Source organism: Alosa alosa, chromosome 11 (assembly GCF_017589495.1).
Source record: "Alosa alosa isolate M-15738 ecotype Scorff River chromosome 11, AALO_Geno_1.1, whole genome shotgun sequence".
In the NCBI taxonomy this organism is placed as follows: Eukaryota; Metazoa; Chordata; class Actinopteri; order Clupeiformes; family Clupeidae; genus Alosa; species Alosa alosa.
This window is the reverse complement of record NC_063199.1, coordinates 7,721,825-7,739,529: the sequence shown is the minus strand read 5'-3', so window position 1 is coordinate 7,739,529 and position 17,705 is coordinate 7,721,825. Positions and strand designations below refer to the sequence as shown.

At 41.6% G+C, this 17,705-nt stretch overlaps 1 protein-coding gene across 6 annotated transcripts in view; it reads right to left on the bottom strand.

Moving 5' to 3' along the window:
* Positions 1–284: 284 nt before the first annotated feature.
* ano5a (anoctamin 5a) overlaps positions 285–17,705 on the bottom strand; it is a 40,120-nt gene continuing 22,699 nt past the window's right edge. For 5 of the 6 annotated variants that reach the window (XM_048256662.1, XM_048256664.1, XM_048256665.1 and 2 more), the window contains 13 exons: positions 17,138–17,272; positions 16,333–16,438; positions 15,799–15,859; positions 15,181–15,332; positions 14,322–14,402; positions 12,507–12,735; positions 12,041–12,222; positions 8,902–8,999; positions 8,322–8,452; positions 7,130–7,335; positions 5,882–6,084; positions 5,667–5,772; positions 285–3,224 (listed from right to left, as the gene is read on the bottom strand). In XM_048256662.1, the coding sequence (XP_048112619.1) occupies positions 3,003–3,224; positions 5,667–5,772; positions 5,882–6,084; positions 7,130–7,335; positions 8,322–8,452; positions 8,902–8,999; positions 12,041–12,222; positions 12,507–12,735; positions 14,322–14,402; positions 15,181–15,332; positions 15,799–15,859; positions 16,333–16,438; positions 17,138–17,272 (1,912 nt within the window). In that variant the 3' untranslated portion in view covers positions 285–3,002. Of the gene's footprint in view, positions 3,225–5,666; positions 5,773–5,881; positions 6,085–7,129; positions 7,336–8,321; positions 8,453–8,901; positions 9,000–12,040; positions 12,223–12,506; positions 12,736–13,739; positions 13,815–14,321; positions 14,403–15,180; positions 15,333–15,798; positions 15,860–16,332; positions 16,439–17,137; positions 17,273–17,705 lie in introns of all 6 variants that reach the window. The other variant, XM_048256663.1, reaches the window with a different exon arrangement.

Genomic DNA, 17,705 nt, shown 5'->3' with positions numbered 1-17,705 from the left:
TACACAGTGGAAAAATAACTTAAATAAAGGATGAATGACAATCGTGTCAGATATGGAACAGAGTCATGACGTGTCGAACAGCCGCACACATAACATGATATTGTTTGTATCCACACAGGCCTATGTATCTATGATCTTTCACGTCGGTTCAGAGGGACTGGACTGGGCGGCCTCAAATGGGGCCACATGGTTGGCTGCACTTTCTCAGGACTCCCCTCCCTCAAGAAACAAGTACTTTGGCTGTGTGTAAGTTAATCAAATAAGTAAGCAATTATCCTAGGAAATATCACAACAGATTTGCATAAATTTTATTTGTGATTCCATGGATAACATACAGCAATGCAATAGAGAGGGAACATTCCAGCTATGTGGACAGGCTGTGTGCCACTATGATATCAAACATCAACATCTTAACTGAAGAACTTCACTTGGATATGGTGAACTCTGTTCCTTAATGTAAATCTCATGTCTTCAACATACATACATAATGTGAACATAGTACATGTTTAAACCTATAAAAACCAAATCAAAATAAAAAAGTAAAATAATTGAATAACTGCAAATAAATGTCATGAATAATAATACAAAATGATAAAGATTATAAGATAAGGCATTGAAAGGTATTTATAGTTTCTCACAGGTCAAGGCATAGAATTCAAATAGCGAACACACCATGTCATCATCAACAGTTGCCTGGCCAAGTTACCCCTGATATTAGGAACTATAAAAAAAAGGAAGCACAAATCTATCAGTCATTGTACTGCAGCAGAGAATACCGGTATTTCCTTTCCATCTTATATTTTCTAAGCTTTAATAACATAACACTAATTCACTAATGAGCATGTTAACTCCCACACCAGGTAGCTCCAATATACAGCTGTAATGCCATCGTAGAATTCAAGATTCAAGTGGCAAAGGGTAGTGATTCAAAATCAAGTCTAGTCATCTTCCTGTCCCTTAGCATTGACTTAAAGATCACGGTTCAGCCTTTCATGCTCTCTTTAAGTGCTGAGTGCAAAACAACAAAAGCTAATCTCATAATTGTTGTGGGAAAGAGACAGAGATATTAACGCTGGACAGTAAGTTCAGTCTATTCATTTGGTAAATCAAGGCACAAGCAACAAACATACTATTAAGTGACTGACTAACATCACACACACACACACACACACACACACACACACACACCTGTCACAATCAGACTCAAAGACTGAAATCTCTAAACAACCATCCATGCACAAATAAAAATGTATATTTTTTATGGCTTCTGGCTTATTTATCTAAACCCCTGAAGTTATAGTTTGAAATATGCAATATGTCTGAGTGTTAAGTAAGAGAAGAGCAACCTTGCTTTAAGGATTCTCTAGTAAAACAATAACTAGACACAGCTCTGAGAGAAAGTCTGAAAATACGAACTTGTGATTGCGTGCTTGAACAAAACCATTAGCATTGAAGAACTTGACTATCCTTCTACAATACTGAATCAAATGCCACATCATGGCACAGACTCATAATCTGTCAATTTAAAAACCCTATATATATATATATATACCGAGTCAACAATAAACATTTTGCTTATGACAACAAAGTATCCGTCATTTGTTCTGTAAAACTTTTAGCATATTAACATTTCTTTTCCCTTAAACTGTATGCATGACAGCTCTTTTTCCAAGCACAATCCGCATGCTATCTAGTCTACATCTTTGGTTGTTGGATAGCTGGAAGCTACTGTGGTTCACAAGTGCTGAATTTCCAAGCAGGAGGCTGCCTGGCTCTGAGACAGTGTTGCATGAGGTGAGTACTGATTCCCCTCGTCCCTTCCTCTAGGTGACGTAGCAGTTACAGTGGAACTCCTGAATTCTGCTACAGAAACCACCAGTAGTACAAAGCAGGCGACTCTGGTTGGATCTGAAGTCTTTACAATTGCTAATGTTTACAATGTGATAGAACATCTTTTTATCTACTTTTCTAAAAAAAAATAAAAACAAAATAAATAGAATGATCATTTTTGTGTTTCACTACTTTGATGACGTGGCACTTCATGGTTAAGGGGCTTTGAAAGAAATATTCAGAAACTTCACCCACACTGACTGAGATTAGTCCTATGGTGAAAACTGGAAAGGTTTTCTGTTTTATGCCACTCATATTCCAATGTCATAGCAGGTGACAAGCGGTGAAACAAATAGCAATCCATCCATTCAGATTCTTACCCCTTTCCTTTAGCCCACTTCACATTCAAACACATTGCTGCTAGCAACATCACTAGTGTTGATTGTATCTGATGTATCAGATGTATCAGTGTAGTTATGTTAAGGCAATGTGACACTGGGGTCACATCAGGTTATAAGGCAACAAATGACATCAGAGGAACCGACGGTGTAAACTTGTGTGTGTGTGTGTGTGTGTCTTTCTTTGTGTTTGTGTGTGTGTGTGTGTGTGTGGTCATCAATCAGCTTTATCACCCAAGGTCAACCAAAAGTGATATGGAGGATGAGCTCTCTGACTCCCCCTGGTGGTGGTGTAGTCCTGTTACATGTGGCTACAATCATGCAGCTCGGACGTGATCCTGAGGCGATTCCTCTAGCATCACAGACAGACAGACAGACAGACAGACAGGCGAAGGGGCAGAGACGGGTGCTCAGAGTCAGACACACTGCAGCCGGAGGAGTTCAGGCCGCCATGTACGTCAGCAGGATCCATATCCACCCCTGGCAGCTGTCAGAGGGTGGCATAGCACAGCTATTCAGACAGACAGTGGTGCAGTTCAGCAGGTATTGGGCACACTGCAGGTCCCAGGCCTCCTGTAGTGTGTGTGTGTGTGTGTGTGTGTGTGTGTGTGTGTGTGTGTGTGTGTGTGTGTGAGAGAGAGAGAGAGCTTACAACAAATAAGAGACATTTGTGAATATGTGTGGAGTGAGGGGCATCTGTGTAGTAACTGCAGGTGTGTTTCGGGAGTGCACGTGTGTGTGTGTGTTGTGTGTGTGTAAGCATATCAGCCAGGGCTAGAGTTGTGCCTGCACAGGCGTGCGCATGCTAACAGAGACGGACTCTGAAGGGCAGGTGCACTCCCCGTTGAGGCTCAGCTGCACCTTGAGCTTCTCCAGCTCGTACTTCTGCAGGTACTCCTGGATCAGGTAGCGCTCCCGCCGGATACGGGCCGTCACGTCCGACGGCACGTCGGGAATCATCCACGCCACAAAGAACTTCACCAGGAAGGCCACATGCTGCAGGACAGACAGAAAGAGAGAGAGAGAAAGAAAGAACGAAAGAAAGAGAGGGAAAGTTCAATATAATTTCAAACACACCTTATTTGCAAAGTATGTTAGTTTAGAGCATCAGTATGTATCTCATTCTCAATGCGTAAGTGTTACTGTGAGGTTGCAATCATGGTTCTAAATTAACACCCGCCAACCCGCCAAATGCGGGTTAAAATTAATTTTGGCAGGTATTAATAAAAACGTACTACCCAGTTTGGCCAGTGATGCGTGAGGCATTACATGCATGATGCATAAGGCTCTGTTCTGTGGCAGTACTTCCTACATTTCCCATAAACAATGTGCCGTAATAACCTGACTCTCGCCAGATGAATTGCGAGAGTCAGGTTTCCTAGCTTTCATGGGCTTCGGAAAAACTTTTCTCAGAGTAAAAACATCATCATTCCGCGTCATTCACGTTACTTAATGTGTGAGTCAGAGGTCGGAAACTGGGGCTGGATTTTGCTAACAGAGTTGCCCAGTTAGGGGCTCGTCATCACTTTTGTCGTCACGTTGTAGTTCGTTTGTAGTCCATGTGGCCTTTCATGTCCAACAGTTTTAATGTGAACTTGGGAATTTGCCGTTTTTGTCACTTGAAAGCTGCATATCTTTCTTTCACGAGCATCTTACACTATATTTTAAGCAAATACAGTTGTTTGTTTAGGATTAGTGAGTGTATGTTTTAACCTTTGTTGTGGCATCCGTGTTTGTCACACATTCCGTTGGCAAAGCACATGAAAAACAAAGTAGCCATGGGGGCAGTCCTTGTCATTCCGAGGTGCTCTGAATGCACCATTAGTGCCGTAATGCTACGTGATGACTTTTTATACGCCCATTGGCTGTCGCGCAGTTTACAGTGAAACCCTTATGTATGGTGAAACCAGTGCGAGAGACCATGAAAACCAGAAAACACAAGGAAGAAAACGGAGCATAGACTGAAAGAGGAGGGAGTTAGCTAGTAAAGTAAAAAGTAGTGCTGTCAAAATGAACGCGATTTTGACAGTGCGATTTTGCACTGTGCGTAGGGCACCAAGAGACAGAGGAGGTACCAACATTTAGCTAATAAATAGTAGCTTTATTGCAAACTGTTTTTCACTCTTAGAGAAAGTTTACAATGTCAACATGCACCAACAGCAAGTTACATAAAGATAATACTTTTCGGGTCCTCTTCATTAAGATCCAACTTAAACATATGCTACCTCATTTAATTGAGAACCTGTCTGAGCACGCACGAGAGGGAAAATGAGTGGCAGGTTCCAGCTGGCTTGTCATTGTGGATGTTAATTGATATCTCCTTTTTAATAAGAAACAAAATACTGAAAGCAACAAAGACGAGGTTAGAGGAAATTGCCAATTAATCCGGTTCCCATACTGACCAGTTAAACGGTCCAGAGCCAGGGCTTTGACATAGGCTGTGATTTGGATAATGGACAAGAATATAAAGAGTTGTCTTTGCCTTTGCGTAATGGAACTGGCCAGTCTAGAAGTCTTCAATAATTTGTTTACATGAAGCACATGATATGCCGATTGAAATGCATCCACTCAGCTAACTAGGTGGCCGGTTACCAAGCTTCACTTTTAATTGCAAACAGAACATGTCTAGCTAGCATCATGTCATTACATGCTTCTATTTCTAAAGGAATGAAAGCTGTTGATCCCAACTTAACATCATGCTTATCATTGCTAATTTTGTGCTACATGCTACACAATGTTAGAGTTTTCGGACTAGCCATAGGCTATATTTGCATGGAGCTGGTAAAAAAAAGATCATTATGAGAATGTGTGAACACAATGGTTTTAAAGTGACAGTGCACCATTTACAAAACAGCATCAAATGAGTAATATTTCTTAAGAAATTCATACTTTAAAACAAAATTACTGTGTCATTATTGTCATTTAAATAATATAAAAGTGTTTTACTTTTACCTTTGTGGTTACTCATTCATTTTGTGATTTATGTTGCATTTAATATGCCACTTAAGAAGCTTTAGTCTTAAAGAAGCTAAAATTGTTCTTTTTAATCAGGATTAATCTAGATGAATTAATTTCAAAATAAGAGATTAATAAATTAATTGTTTTTAATCGTTTGACAGCCCCAGTAAAAAGTTAAGATTAAACTAAATGCGGCGGTGGTTGGGACAGACTTCTGGGGGAGAGAAGAGGAATGAAGCAGGGGATGAGGAGATAGATAGATAGATAGATAGATAGATAGATCCTCCATAAAATGATCAAATACATTCAGTGGCACTCATAATTTCTCTTATTTTCACCGGAAAAAAATTGGCTAGTAGAAATTCTGATTGGCTAGTAACTTTAGAAAGTTACCAGCCACATTGGCTGGTGATCAAAAAAGTTAATTTAGAACCCTGGTTGCAATGCTTTGTGTGTGTGTGTGTGTATGTATGTGTTTACCTCCATGATGATGATAAATGCTAACTTGGCGGCGATGATGTGCCAGAACTGCATGGTGTGTGCGTATTCCTTGTCATGTCCAGGGGGGTAGCGGTAGTCGCGGTACCTGAGGAACAGGAAAGATGTGTGTTACTTTTTACAGGTACAGCCACACTCAAACACAGTGTCAACACACACACACACACACACACACACACACACAGACAATCATGTACCTGCAGGTAGTGATGACGGAGCTGTTGAACCAGGCAGGGTTCTCCTCAGGCTCTGGTTGGTTGTCTATGGGGATCTGACTGATGTTGAAGATGGACAGGCTGTTGTCAATGTAGCCCTGCATGGTGGGCTCGTTGCCCGAGTGATATGCATACAGGTAGACCAGACGTGGGATCATGTCTGACGTGAACGCCACGATGAATGCCTGCAAGAGAGAGAGAGAGAGAGCGAGAGAGAGAGAGTAACAAAGGAATTAAAGGAATTAAGGGATGCCTTATTACGTATATACGGTGAGTTCATTAAAACAATCAGCTGTAGAACAATGCAGAGGGGAAGGATGCCTACATGTCAAACACAGAAATGAGAGAAATCACAGAAAGATAGAGATAAACAAGGGAGATGACAGAAGACACAGAGGCACTGGCCAACTCGTCCACTCTCACATTGGCCCTCATTTATGAAACGTGCGTACGACATAAAACAGATGTAGGACAGGCATACGCTCATTTCCACGCAAAGCATGGCATTTATTAATTTGAACGTGAGCAGTGGCTACGCTCGAATCTCACGTCAAGTCTCAAGTCGTGTACGCAAGTTTTTCAGGCGGCATAGCACTGTGCAGCAGTAAATCAGCGGTGGATTGGAAAGTTGAAGAGTTAAATTCATGGAATATCTTGGACATAAGACTTCTCCTGTAGCCTACTTGCCGTAATGTAGCCTGTTAGGTTTTGTAATAAATGTATTTGTAGTATGTGTTCTCTCTGCGAAAATAAAGTCTGTTTCACTTAAATCGCCATCATTTCCTGGCTTTCTTGATGACATTTTCTAGCTGTCAAAATGAACAAAGTTCATTTGGACTTGCAACATCACTGTGGCTATCTTGAGGTTACAATTGTTTCTCTCGTAGACGTATAATGCACTTCCATTCCATGTAAATTCTAGGGTAAATTCTAAAGGTAGCATATAGGGGCCTATTAAAAAACTTGTTTCCAGCATTTATCGACATTCTTACGCTGGAATTGGAGTGATACGAAAGTTTCATGAATTACACGTGAGCCCTGTCGTAAGATGACTTCTGTGCTCAGATCTACGCTGGTTTCTATGCTCGGTTGAGAAATGAGGGCCACTCTCTCTGTCTCTCTCTCTCACTGTCTCTGTCTCTCTGTCTCTCTCTCTCACTGTCTCTGTCTCTCTCTGTCTCTCTCTCTCACTGTCTCTCTATCTATCTCTGTCTCTCTGTCTGCACTCACGTTGGTGACGACGGAGAAGACGGCGATCATGTGGAGGATCTCCTGCCAGGCGCCGATGCTGTGGGCCTTGGAGGCGATGGGTCGGCGAAACTGGGTGGTCAGCTTCCAGGCGTCCACGCGCACCTCCAGAATGTTATTGAGCAGAGCCAGGAGTGGAGCCAGCGGGAAGGAGGCCACGAAGAGAGTGATGAAGCCAAACTGGATCACTACGCAGGGGAGAGGAGGATGGAGATGGGAGAGAGAGAGAGAGAGAGGAGCAGAGAGGAGAAGAGAAAGAGAGAGAGAGGGGGCAGAGGGGACGAACACAGGGAAGTTCAGGATGACTGCAAACATATGAAGTATTCCAGATAGGAATTATTGTTATGTCTGTGTCAGAGCTGCGGAGCGGATGGAATTTTGTTGGAGCGCGGAGCGCTTATTAATTTAGAGACCGGAACGGCCACTCTGTTCCGCTCCAATTTCGCTCCGGCACCACGAGTTTGAAGCATGGCAAAGGAAAACTTGAGCAATTTGAATCGCCTATGCTTTAAGTAAGGCTGAAGTAAAACTTGGATGCTAAACCTGTATTATTTAGGCAATTAATCCCACTGATCCCTTTAGTTTTAGGCTTATGTGTACGTTGCCAAGCTTGTTCGTTGTTGCACTCTCGGTGTTGCATTAGGCTATCTTTTACAATACATGTTCTATGAGTGACATTGCCGTTTCTCTTAGTTCTTTGGGATTTAAGTTTTCTAAGGTGACAATTCGGCTTGTAGATTATTTCTCCCTCTTTTAAATTGGAGCGAGCGTGGATCGATTTCACTGGAGCGGGAGGATTCTGAAGTGGAGCGGGGGAGCGAAATTGAGCGGAGCGGCCTGACGTGAATTTGAGCAGAGGAGCGGCCGAGTGAACAGCCACCTGAACGAGGAGCGGGATATTCACACAGCTCAGCTCCGCTCACTAGCTCTGGTGTGTGTGCAACATTTAGAAATTATTCATAAGTTTTGGCTTCTTTGTGTCATGTGAATGTCCCTGTTTTCTCTCTCTATATATCTCTTGCAGGCGTTCATCGTGGCGTTTACGTTCTCCTATCTGTGTGTGTGTGTGTGTCCTATCTGTGTGTGTGTGTGTGTGTGTGTGTGTGTGTGTGTCTGTCTGTGTGTGTGTGTGTGTGTGTGTCTGTCTGTGTGTATGTATGTGTGGCATGCTCACCCATCTCCAGGTATTCATAGAAGAGGCCCAGCTGGCTGAAGTGCTGCAGGTCGTGGTCCTGCTCCCAGCGGCTGTACAGACTCTCAGGGTGATTACGGGCGCTTCGACTCACCCACCAGTTCTTTAGCCACCTAAACACACACACAAACACACACACCATTTTCATTATCCCTGATGACAACTGCTAACTCATGACGACATGACAATCCTCACTGACATGTTGGGAAAAGTGTTGAGACTCTTAACAATGGAAGATTCTCTATTCCCTGCACATTAAGACAGAAACCAAGACATTTCTCCTATTTCCTGTGTAGTCTCCAGAATGTAGCTTAGAGTTTAGATTGTACTACTCTCAAAGCCTTCTGTGACTGAAAGTAAGAACTGATTTACAGTACACTGATTTGCCATATTTAGGCTGTCAGCTGACAGGCTACCCAAACTATGCCCGAAACTCAAGTATTTAAACAGTATTTAAACAAAGTAAAGCTGTTGGGGAGTACGCAACCTTCATCAGAGGGCAAACTAATTAGTGTGATGGCTAGAGAGTTAACTAATTAGAGGAGGAGGAGGATGTACTCACGGCACCAGGGCCTCCTGGATGTTCCCCCACACCTGCTTGCCTGTCATCACAATCACTAGCTGGGTGGTCAGCTCGATCAGACAGCCGCCAGGGTCACACTGCACAACCCCACACAGACAAACAAGCTCAGGTGACTGCATCAACAATAGGAGCTTCAAACACAGTGCTGTTAGCATTGTGACAGAAACACAATGTGTTGGTCATTTTGCCTTGATACTCCAGTCCATATGGATTTGACATGAGTGTGACTATAGCATACTGACTATTAGGACTGATGATGTTGTTTATGTTTATGTAGTATGAACAAAGTTATTATGATAGACCAGGGGTCTTCAACCTTTTTGGTAATGGAGGCTACCTGAAGGACCCAAAATCATATGGAGGGCTCCTCCTAAATATAGGCCTATGTGATTTTTACATTTAAATTATCAATATTATGTAGCCCTATAACCCAAAAAGCAATCTTTTTGTGCAATTAATAATTTAGGTTACAATTTTTAGCATTACCCATCATTAAGAATTCTTAAGAATTAAGTTTAAGTTTTGATTTCAGTGGACAATGCGGCTGTAACATTTTCAATAGCAATCACCAACACCACTCTAACTTATGAAGACGCCTTTTATAGTTATTGCACATCTGAAATCTCTCCATGGTTAAGACAAAAATGGTTTTGTTTTTCGCCAGGTAATGCACAGTCCTATTGCATGGCATGCATTCCATGAGGTTCAAGATCAGCGCTATTGCTACACCAGTCGGCTATGGAGGAGAAAGGGTCCCTGAGCTAAAGCTATTATTTTTCAGTCCTTGAACAATCATGCACGAACTGTATGGGACGAACACAGAATAGCCACAGAACTTTTGGAAAGATATGCTTCCACTGGCTACATCAGACGAGCAAGTTTTTTTTCTTTTACTGTCTATGCATGTGAGCAGCGTGTATGCGCTCCACTTCCATTGTTGTTTAAACATTGAATGGGAAAGGGATTCGGAGCCAAAGGCTAAAATTTAACCCAGCTACAATTTGTAAGCAGGGTTCTAAATTAACTTTTTTGATCACCAGTCAATGTGGCTGGTAACTTTCTAAAGTTACTAGCCAATCAGAATTTCTACTAGCCAATTTTTTTCCGGTGAAAATAAGAGAAATTATGAGTGCCACTGAATGTATTTGATCATTTTATGGAGGATCTATCTATCTATCTATCTATCTATCTCCTCATCCCCTGCTTCATTCCTCTTCTCTCCCCCAGAAGTCTGTCCCAACCACTGCCGCATTTAGTTTAATCTTAACTTTTTACTAGGGCTGTCAAACGATTAAAAACAATTAAATGAATCTCATATTTTGAAATTAATTAATCTAGATTAATCCTGATTAAAAAGAACAATTTTCTCCCTAAAGACTAAAGCTTCTTAAGTGGCATATTAAACATAACAACATAAATCACAAAATGAATGAGTAACCACAAAGGTAAAAGTAAAACACTTTTATATTATTTAAATGACAATAATGACACAGTAATTTTGTTTTAAAGTATGAATTTCTTAAGAAATATTACTCATTTGATGCTGTTTTGTAAATGATGCACTGTCACTTTAAACCCATTGTGTTCACACATTCTCATAATGATCTTTTTTTTACCAGCTCCATGCAAATATAGCCTATGGCTAGTCCACAAACTCTAACATTGTGTAGCATGTAGCACAATATTAACAATGATAAGATGTTAAGTTGGTATCAACAGTTTTCATTCCTTTAGAAATAGAACCATGTAATGACATGATGCTAGCTAGACATGTTCTGTTTGCAATTAAAAGTGAAGCTTGGTAACCGGCCATCTAGTTAGCATTGTGGATGTGTGGATTGTGGATGAGTGGATGCATTTCAATCGGCATATCATGTGCTTCATGTAAACAAATTATTGAAGACTTCTAGACTGACCAGTTTCATTACGCAAAGTCAAAGACAACTCTTTATATTCTTGTCCATTATCCAAATCACAGAGTACAGCCTATGTCAAAGCCCTGGCTCTGGAACGTTTAACTGGTCAGTATGGTTAATTAGCAATCTCCTCTAACCTCGTCTTTGTTGCTTTCAGTATTTCGTTTCTTATTAAGAAGGAGATATCAATTATCATCAACAATGACAAGCCAGCTGGAACCTGCCACTCATTTTCCCTCTCCTGCGTGCTCAGACGGGTTCTCAATTAAATGAGGTAGCAAATGTTCAAGTTGGATCTTAAAGAAGAGGACCCGAAAAGTATTATCTTTATGTAACATGCTGTTGGTGCATGTTGACATTGTAAACTTTCTCTAAGAGTGAAAAACAGTTTGCAATAAAGCTACTATTTATTAGCTAAATGTTGGTACCTCCTCTGTCTCTTGGTGCCCTACGCACAGTGCAAGATCGCACTGTCAAAATCGTGTTCATTTTGACAGCACTACTTTTTACTTTACTAGCCAACTCCCTCCTCTTTCAGTCTATGCTCCGTTCTTCTTCTTCTTCCTTGTGTTCTCTGGTTTTCATGGTCTCTCGCACTGGTTTCACCATACATAAGGGTTTCACTGTAAACTGCGCACAGCCAATGGGCGTATAAAAAGTCATCACGTAGCATTACGGCACTAACCTGACTCTCGCAATTCATTTGGCAAGAGTCATGTTATTACGGCACAGTGTTCATGGGAAATGTAGGAAGTACTGCCACGAGGATAAATTACCGAGAACAGAGCCTTATGCATCATGCATGTAATGCCTCACGCATCACCGGCCAAACTGGCTAGTAAGTTTTTATTAATACCCACCTAAATTAATTTTTACCCGCATTTGGCGGGTGTTAATTTAGGACCCTGTTTGTAAGGTATCACCAATATCAAGTTACAGATGTTACAGATGTATGGTCTACAATTAAATATCTATTAAAAAAATCAGAATGGAGGATGTTTTAGAGCGTGATCTGCAGGCGACTTGTTGGCTATTTTTAGAAAGTGCGCTCCGGGCGTCTCATAGGCGTCCCGCGGGCACCGTGTTGGAGACCACTGTCATAGACCTTTTCTTATATGATATTGCTTGGTGACAGTGAAAGAACATGATTTTTAACATTCTGAGGTGTCATAATGCTAGAAGAACAGCAGAGGGCGTTGTACCTCTTCGTTCCTTAGGCCGCTCCACTTGTTGTCGAACATGTATGCAGGGTCTCCAGGGTAACCGACAAACTTGCCCTTGAAAAAGGCTACATAGAAGCAGGAGGAGTAGTAGTTGACAAACTGGAAGAGGAACATCTTGACCGTCAGCCGGTTCTCGTACTCCAGGTGGGTCTTAGGGATTTCTGAAGAACAGAGGAAGGAGGTAAAGTCAGGAGGGATGGTTGGATGGATTGAAACTGGCATGGATGGATAAATACACTTTATTGTCTCTTTGAGAAAAAAAGTGATAGTGATCATATAAGTAGAAAATGGGTAGTTCAAACAAATAACCACACAAGAGAACTACAAAAAAGAAAAGAAACACTACAAAATCTTCCTCCTTCCTTCTCAAAATCTCCAGTGCTCCAAATCAATTTCTCCCTCATTAGACCTTTGTGTCTTCCTCTCCCATCCCCCTCTCTCTCACCCATATCAGTGATCCAGATGGCCACTCTCTCGTAGAGGAAGTTGAGGATCATGATAATGACGAAGTTGATGCAGGAGGCCGTGACTGATGTGGCCAGCTGTGGCGTGATAATGGATCCCACCAGCTGGATCTTGTTGGTGGGCGCGTCTTTCATGACGCTGGCGAACGCTGCGTAAACGGCCAGCCGATATGCAATCACCCCAATGATAGAGGCGATGATTAGCGCTATCTAGTGGCACACAGGCAGAATTGCATAGATACATCAGGGCAGATAACAGCAGGACAGAGAGCAACTGCCTCTGGAGTACATCATGCCCTGACTGGTATTTAATGAGAACCTGATATGTTTTAGAGAGACTGGTCCTATCTTTTCTATATAGATATGTGTCAGGTGTGTGTGTGTGTGTGTTTGTGATGTGAGAGTGTACACATAACTTTTAAAACACTGTATATTAACAACTTAAACACCAATATGCAACATTTCAGTGTTTCTTAACCTGGCTCCAGGTGATCTGTAGTACTGCATGTTCTCCATCAGGTCCTGCTCAACTACACCGCACATGGTGGACGTGAATGGTTAAGAACAAGAAGCTCTCCTGACTATTTGAACAAACCCAACTCTTACAGGTGCCATTCACCATTAGGGTCTTGTTGAGCATGGAAAGATGGTAACGCACAGTGCTAGTTCATCAAGAGCAATATGGTGAAACACACACACAAAAACACTATCTCCAAAACAGGCAGAAGCCATGCTGGTCACACAGGTGAGGTGCGCAGGTGTGATGTCATGCTCGTCCCCTGGCTCATACCTGTTGGGCAACTACACGCTCTTACCTGCTATGACTCACTGCCTTCCTTACTGGCCAGTGGCTGATCGTGGGGGTCTGTTACCATTACTGTCACTTTACTTTACAGTCCCTTTCAAACTTTTGTCTGTTAACAGTGGCTAGCTTGAATAAGCTTCAACTTAATTGTGTGCAGTATAATACTGTAGGATAATTACTGGTATTAATTACTGAATAATACATATAGGCTTTAAAGAAAGTAATGGTTGATAATTATTGGTAGCCAATTATCAGTAAACCTTATGCTTTTGTACTTAACCTGGCACTTTCAATTTGGTAATACTAAGTTAGACAGAAGATATGGTGACATGAATGATTATAATGATGATGATGATGATGATGATAATGATAAAAGTAAAGATTTTGTGGGGAAAGATGCAGTGCTCACCCAGAATAAGACGGTGACTCCGGAGACACAGTTGCGCACACACTGGTTGGTTAGGGGTAAGTAAGGCTCCATTTCCTACCCAGGCAGAGCAACAAGAAGCAGCCATCAGTCAGTCAGCACACGTTAGCCTCAAACCGCACTGCCAGCCTCCAGGGGGCTATACCCAGGCAGGATGGCTAGTCTTTCACACACCCCTCACATACCACTCTGTCTGTTCCTCTGGACAACAAGGCTGAGATGAATTGATCCGAAATCCGAATAGTTTTATAATGAATATCTCATAAAGGGAAGCTGATCTTTTCTAGCTGTATTTTTGTTAAGAATGCATCCCTTAGAGGATAATCTGACATACAACAGCAAGAACTCCCCTGATTCACCAGCACTACAGATACTGTACAGTTATACGTCTCCCACTCTTACTATCAACCAGGATTCCTCATCTGCCAGAGTCATCACAGGCACACACACACACACACACACAGACCGGGTGTCAGCATGCCAGCCAAGCCATTGGTCACTCTAGCGGGCACTCATTCGCAGGCACATACTGGGCACACACCAGGCGTTTGATGCCCCTCTTACCCACAGCACCACTGTGGCCCAGCATATGCACAGCTTGCCAAGAAAATCAGCAGGGGAGCGGTCCAGAACCCACTCCATCTCCTTCATGTCACACACACAAACACACGCACACACACAGTGAGGAAGGGTGGGGTGTTACATAACACATACCCCCACAGAATTTCTGCTGCTTTGCATAGATGGGTCTATGAACTCCTTTAAATCATTCTAACTTGAATTCATTCATTTAGTCTCACTGCAGGTGGATTAACTCAATTGCACCACATGCACATTATGTAAAAATGTTCTTCATCTAACTGGTGCTGCCCTGTAACTTCCGATCAATAACCATTCTACACTCTCTGATGACAAACTGTATTGTGTAACTTTCTCCCTTGTTCAAACTGTTGGTGTTTAGCACTCTTTGCCCTAGTCAATATTTCTGCCAAGTGTATATATAACCTTGTAGGATTCTACATCACTGTCTTTAATCTTACCACCATTAATTGCAGCCTACTGTTCCTGAAAGATTGATCACACAGGTTAATCATCCTATCCATTAGATTAGACATATGTGAAGGTGTAACTTATTTAATACACATTATACATATAAATGAATATGTACACTTTACCCATACAATACAGTGATATATGGACATTTAGCACTGTAAAACATTATCATTACTGCATCTATAAACACTGACATGGATATCAATTAAGAATATCAAAGTCAATCAAAACTACAGTCTTTAAAATTTGTCCTGTAAACATGTTGACAAGCTCAAACACTCTATGTGCATAGTCTATAGACAATGCATCCTATGGTATAGAAACAGAGCAAAGCTGAGTGCACATGACTGACACATGACTGACAGGCTACCTGTGTGACGCGGTTGAGGCGTCGCTTGCGGCACTTGATCTCGTACTCGGGCCTGAGCTGCAGCTGCTGCTGCTCCTCCTCAAAGTCCACCAGGTCCCACTCATACTCCAGACGTGCCTGCCGCCTCTTCCACAGCTCCAGGAACAGAGTCACTGCAGGGCAACACCGTGCATTACCACTCAACACCACCAGAGGGTGCAATGGGTTTATACCTTTACAGTCTATGGTTTATACACTGTTATTCACACTCAAAGGGGCCACACCTAACACAACAGTGCCCTTTAGCTAAAGGTGGACTCCATGCTTCTGGGATAAGGTTGTTAATGTTAAAGCTAAACAATTAATCACATTACTAATCCTTCCACACTCCTGAAGCAACATTTTGGCTGTCTGTAATTATCAATGGTTTGGTCTGAGCTACACTACTGTACTGAATGGAACTGCGGAAATGCCTATATAGTGTGTACCAGAATGATAGGGCTGCTGGTCAAACACAGGAGATTAGATATACTGTATGAATTCACCAAACACGGCGTCCGCTGGTGAGCTTTCAATTTACTTTTGGCATTACACAACTTGTCCAGCAGGTGGTGCTACACTGCAAATGAAGCCTCTTACCCCATATAGCCATGAATACCGCGAAGAACACTGTCCCCACGTTGTCAAACAAGTGTGATTGCTGTGAGGGGGGGAAAAAAACATTTTACAGTTTACAATCTCTGCACATCTGCACATCTGAAAATGGCCACATAAGAGATGTATTCAATCAAATGTTTGGATCTGGAAAAAAGTAATTGGCCAAATGTCAAATAAACCAAACCACGTTTTCCAATAGGAATCATGCAGTGGTTACAGTAAGAGGTTAACAGTATTGTAATTGTATTGATGTGAAGAGTATAGACGTTCCTAACTATATTGAAATGATGTTACCTTGGACGTGGATCTAAGAAATAAGTACATTTAACAGTTTTGTAGTAATGTTGAAGTAAGATTGTACATGTATGGTCAGCATTCTGACAGGGGAAGGGTGAATAATAAATGAAGGTTGAATGAATGAATGAATGGATGGATGTATGGATGAATGGATGAATTATTGAACAAACAAACAAATGATTGGATGGATGTACAGTATGGATGTATGAACAAACAAACCCATGTGGAGTTGCACGTGGAGTTGAGCTTCCAGTACCCACACTTCTTATCGCACAGAGGACACATGACAATCTGCCCACCTATGTTTTCACTGCAAATCTCTTTACTGCAGAGAGAGAAGGAAGATAGGGAAGATGATTATCAGACAACAACTACACATAATCTCTGGCTGTCCTGAGGTCAGTGGTTCAATTTCCAGAGCTGAAAAATAGGATATACAGTATATTACAACAAGTCTTGCTGATCCTAGCACTCACCAGCCTTCTTGAACTGGCACGTAACTGTTAAAAACAGCACTCACTGATGCAGTTATTCTTACTGTACTCTACCGTTTTTTAAATTGTCCTAAAATTGTTCAGAATTGCTTTAAAACTTAAACTGTTTACCATGTTGTTAGTCGCTTTGGCTAAAAATGCTGGAGCCAGAGTATGCAACATTCTCTTTTCATTGTTAAGTTTATGACCAGAAGTCAGTACTTCCCTAATAGTGTTTCGGTGTACGTCACTCTTTGTTTATTCAATTTCCAGAGCTGAACTGAAAGTCCCTGTGACTTTTACTAAAAGGCCTCAGTGACAATTTGAATAGGATTCTTGTGGACACCCAGTTTAAATCTGTCAGTGAAATAGTATCCAAAATGCAAAACTACAATGTCTCTGATACTAAGGCAAATTGTTTGAGAAGGCATTAGTGTACTCAATTCAGTGCTGGAGAGCTATGTTACATACAGCAGAGCTGGTTTGGACGTGGAATTTGTGTTATGTCCTGCACAAGTTTAAACCTGTCCTGGTTCAGTCTTAGTCCTCACCTCCAGGTACTTTGGTCGTAAGTGGTGGCCCCGTAGACAAAGCAGATGCCTCCCACCACAGCAGCATAGAACAGCATTTCTGTGTAGAAGCCCAGCCAGGCAAAGTAGATGCTAATCTTCTCACCATAGTATTTGCTGTCAATCACACACATACAAACAATGAAGAATCCGCTAAGTGAAGTATTATCAGGACATGATTATGTGAAAAACATCAGTGTTTTCTAGGGGTGTGAATCTCTCATGTAAAAGACGATACAATTCGCATCTAGATACATGGGCACGATTCGATACAAGAAAAGATACATGTTCATAAAAAACGATTCAGTACGATGCGATGCAATTCGATGTAATTCGATGCAGTTCAAGAATGGAAAGCATTCTGAAAGATTTTTTATCATTTGCTCAAGGTGCACATTAATTTTATATTATCAGTTATCATGGTCATGGTTGTCAATTAGGCAAAAAAATGTGTGAATATGATTATCTAAACTGAGGTTTGTTTCATATACTGTATTGAAATGAAAAAAGAATAGTCTACATTTCAGTCAAACACAGCAGCCAAATACAA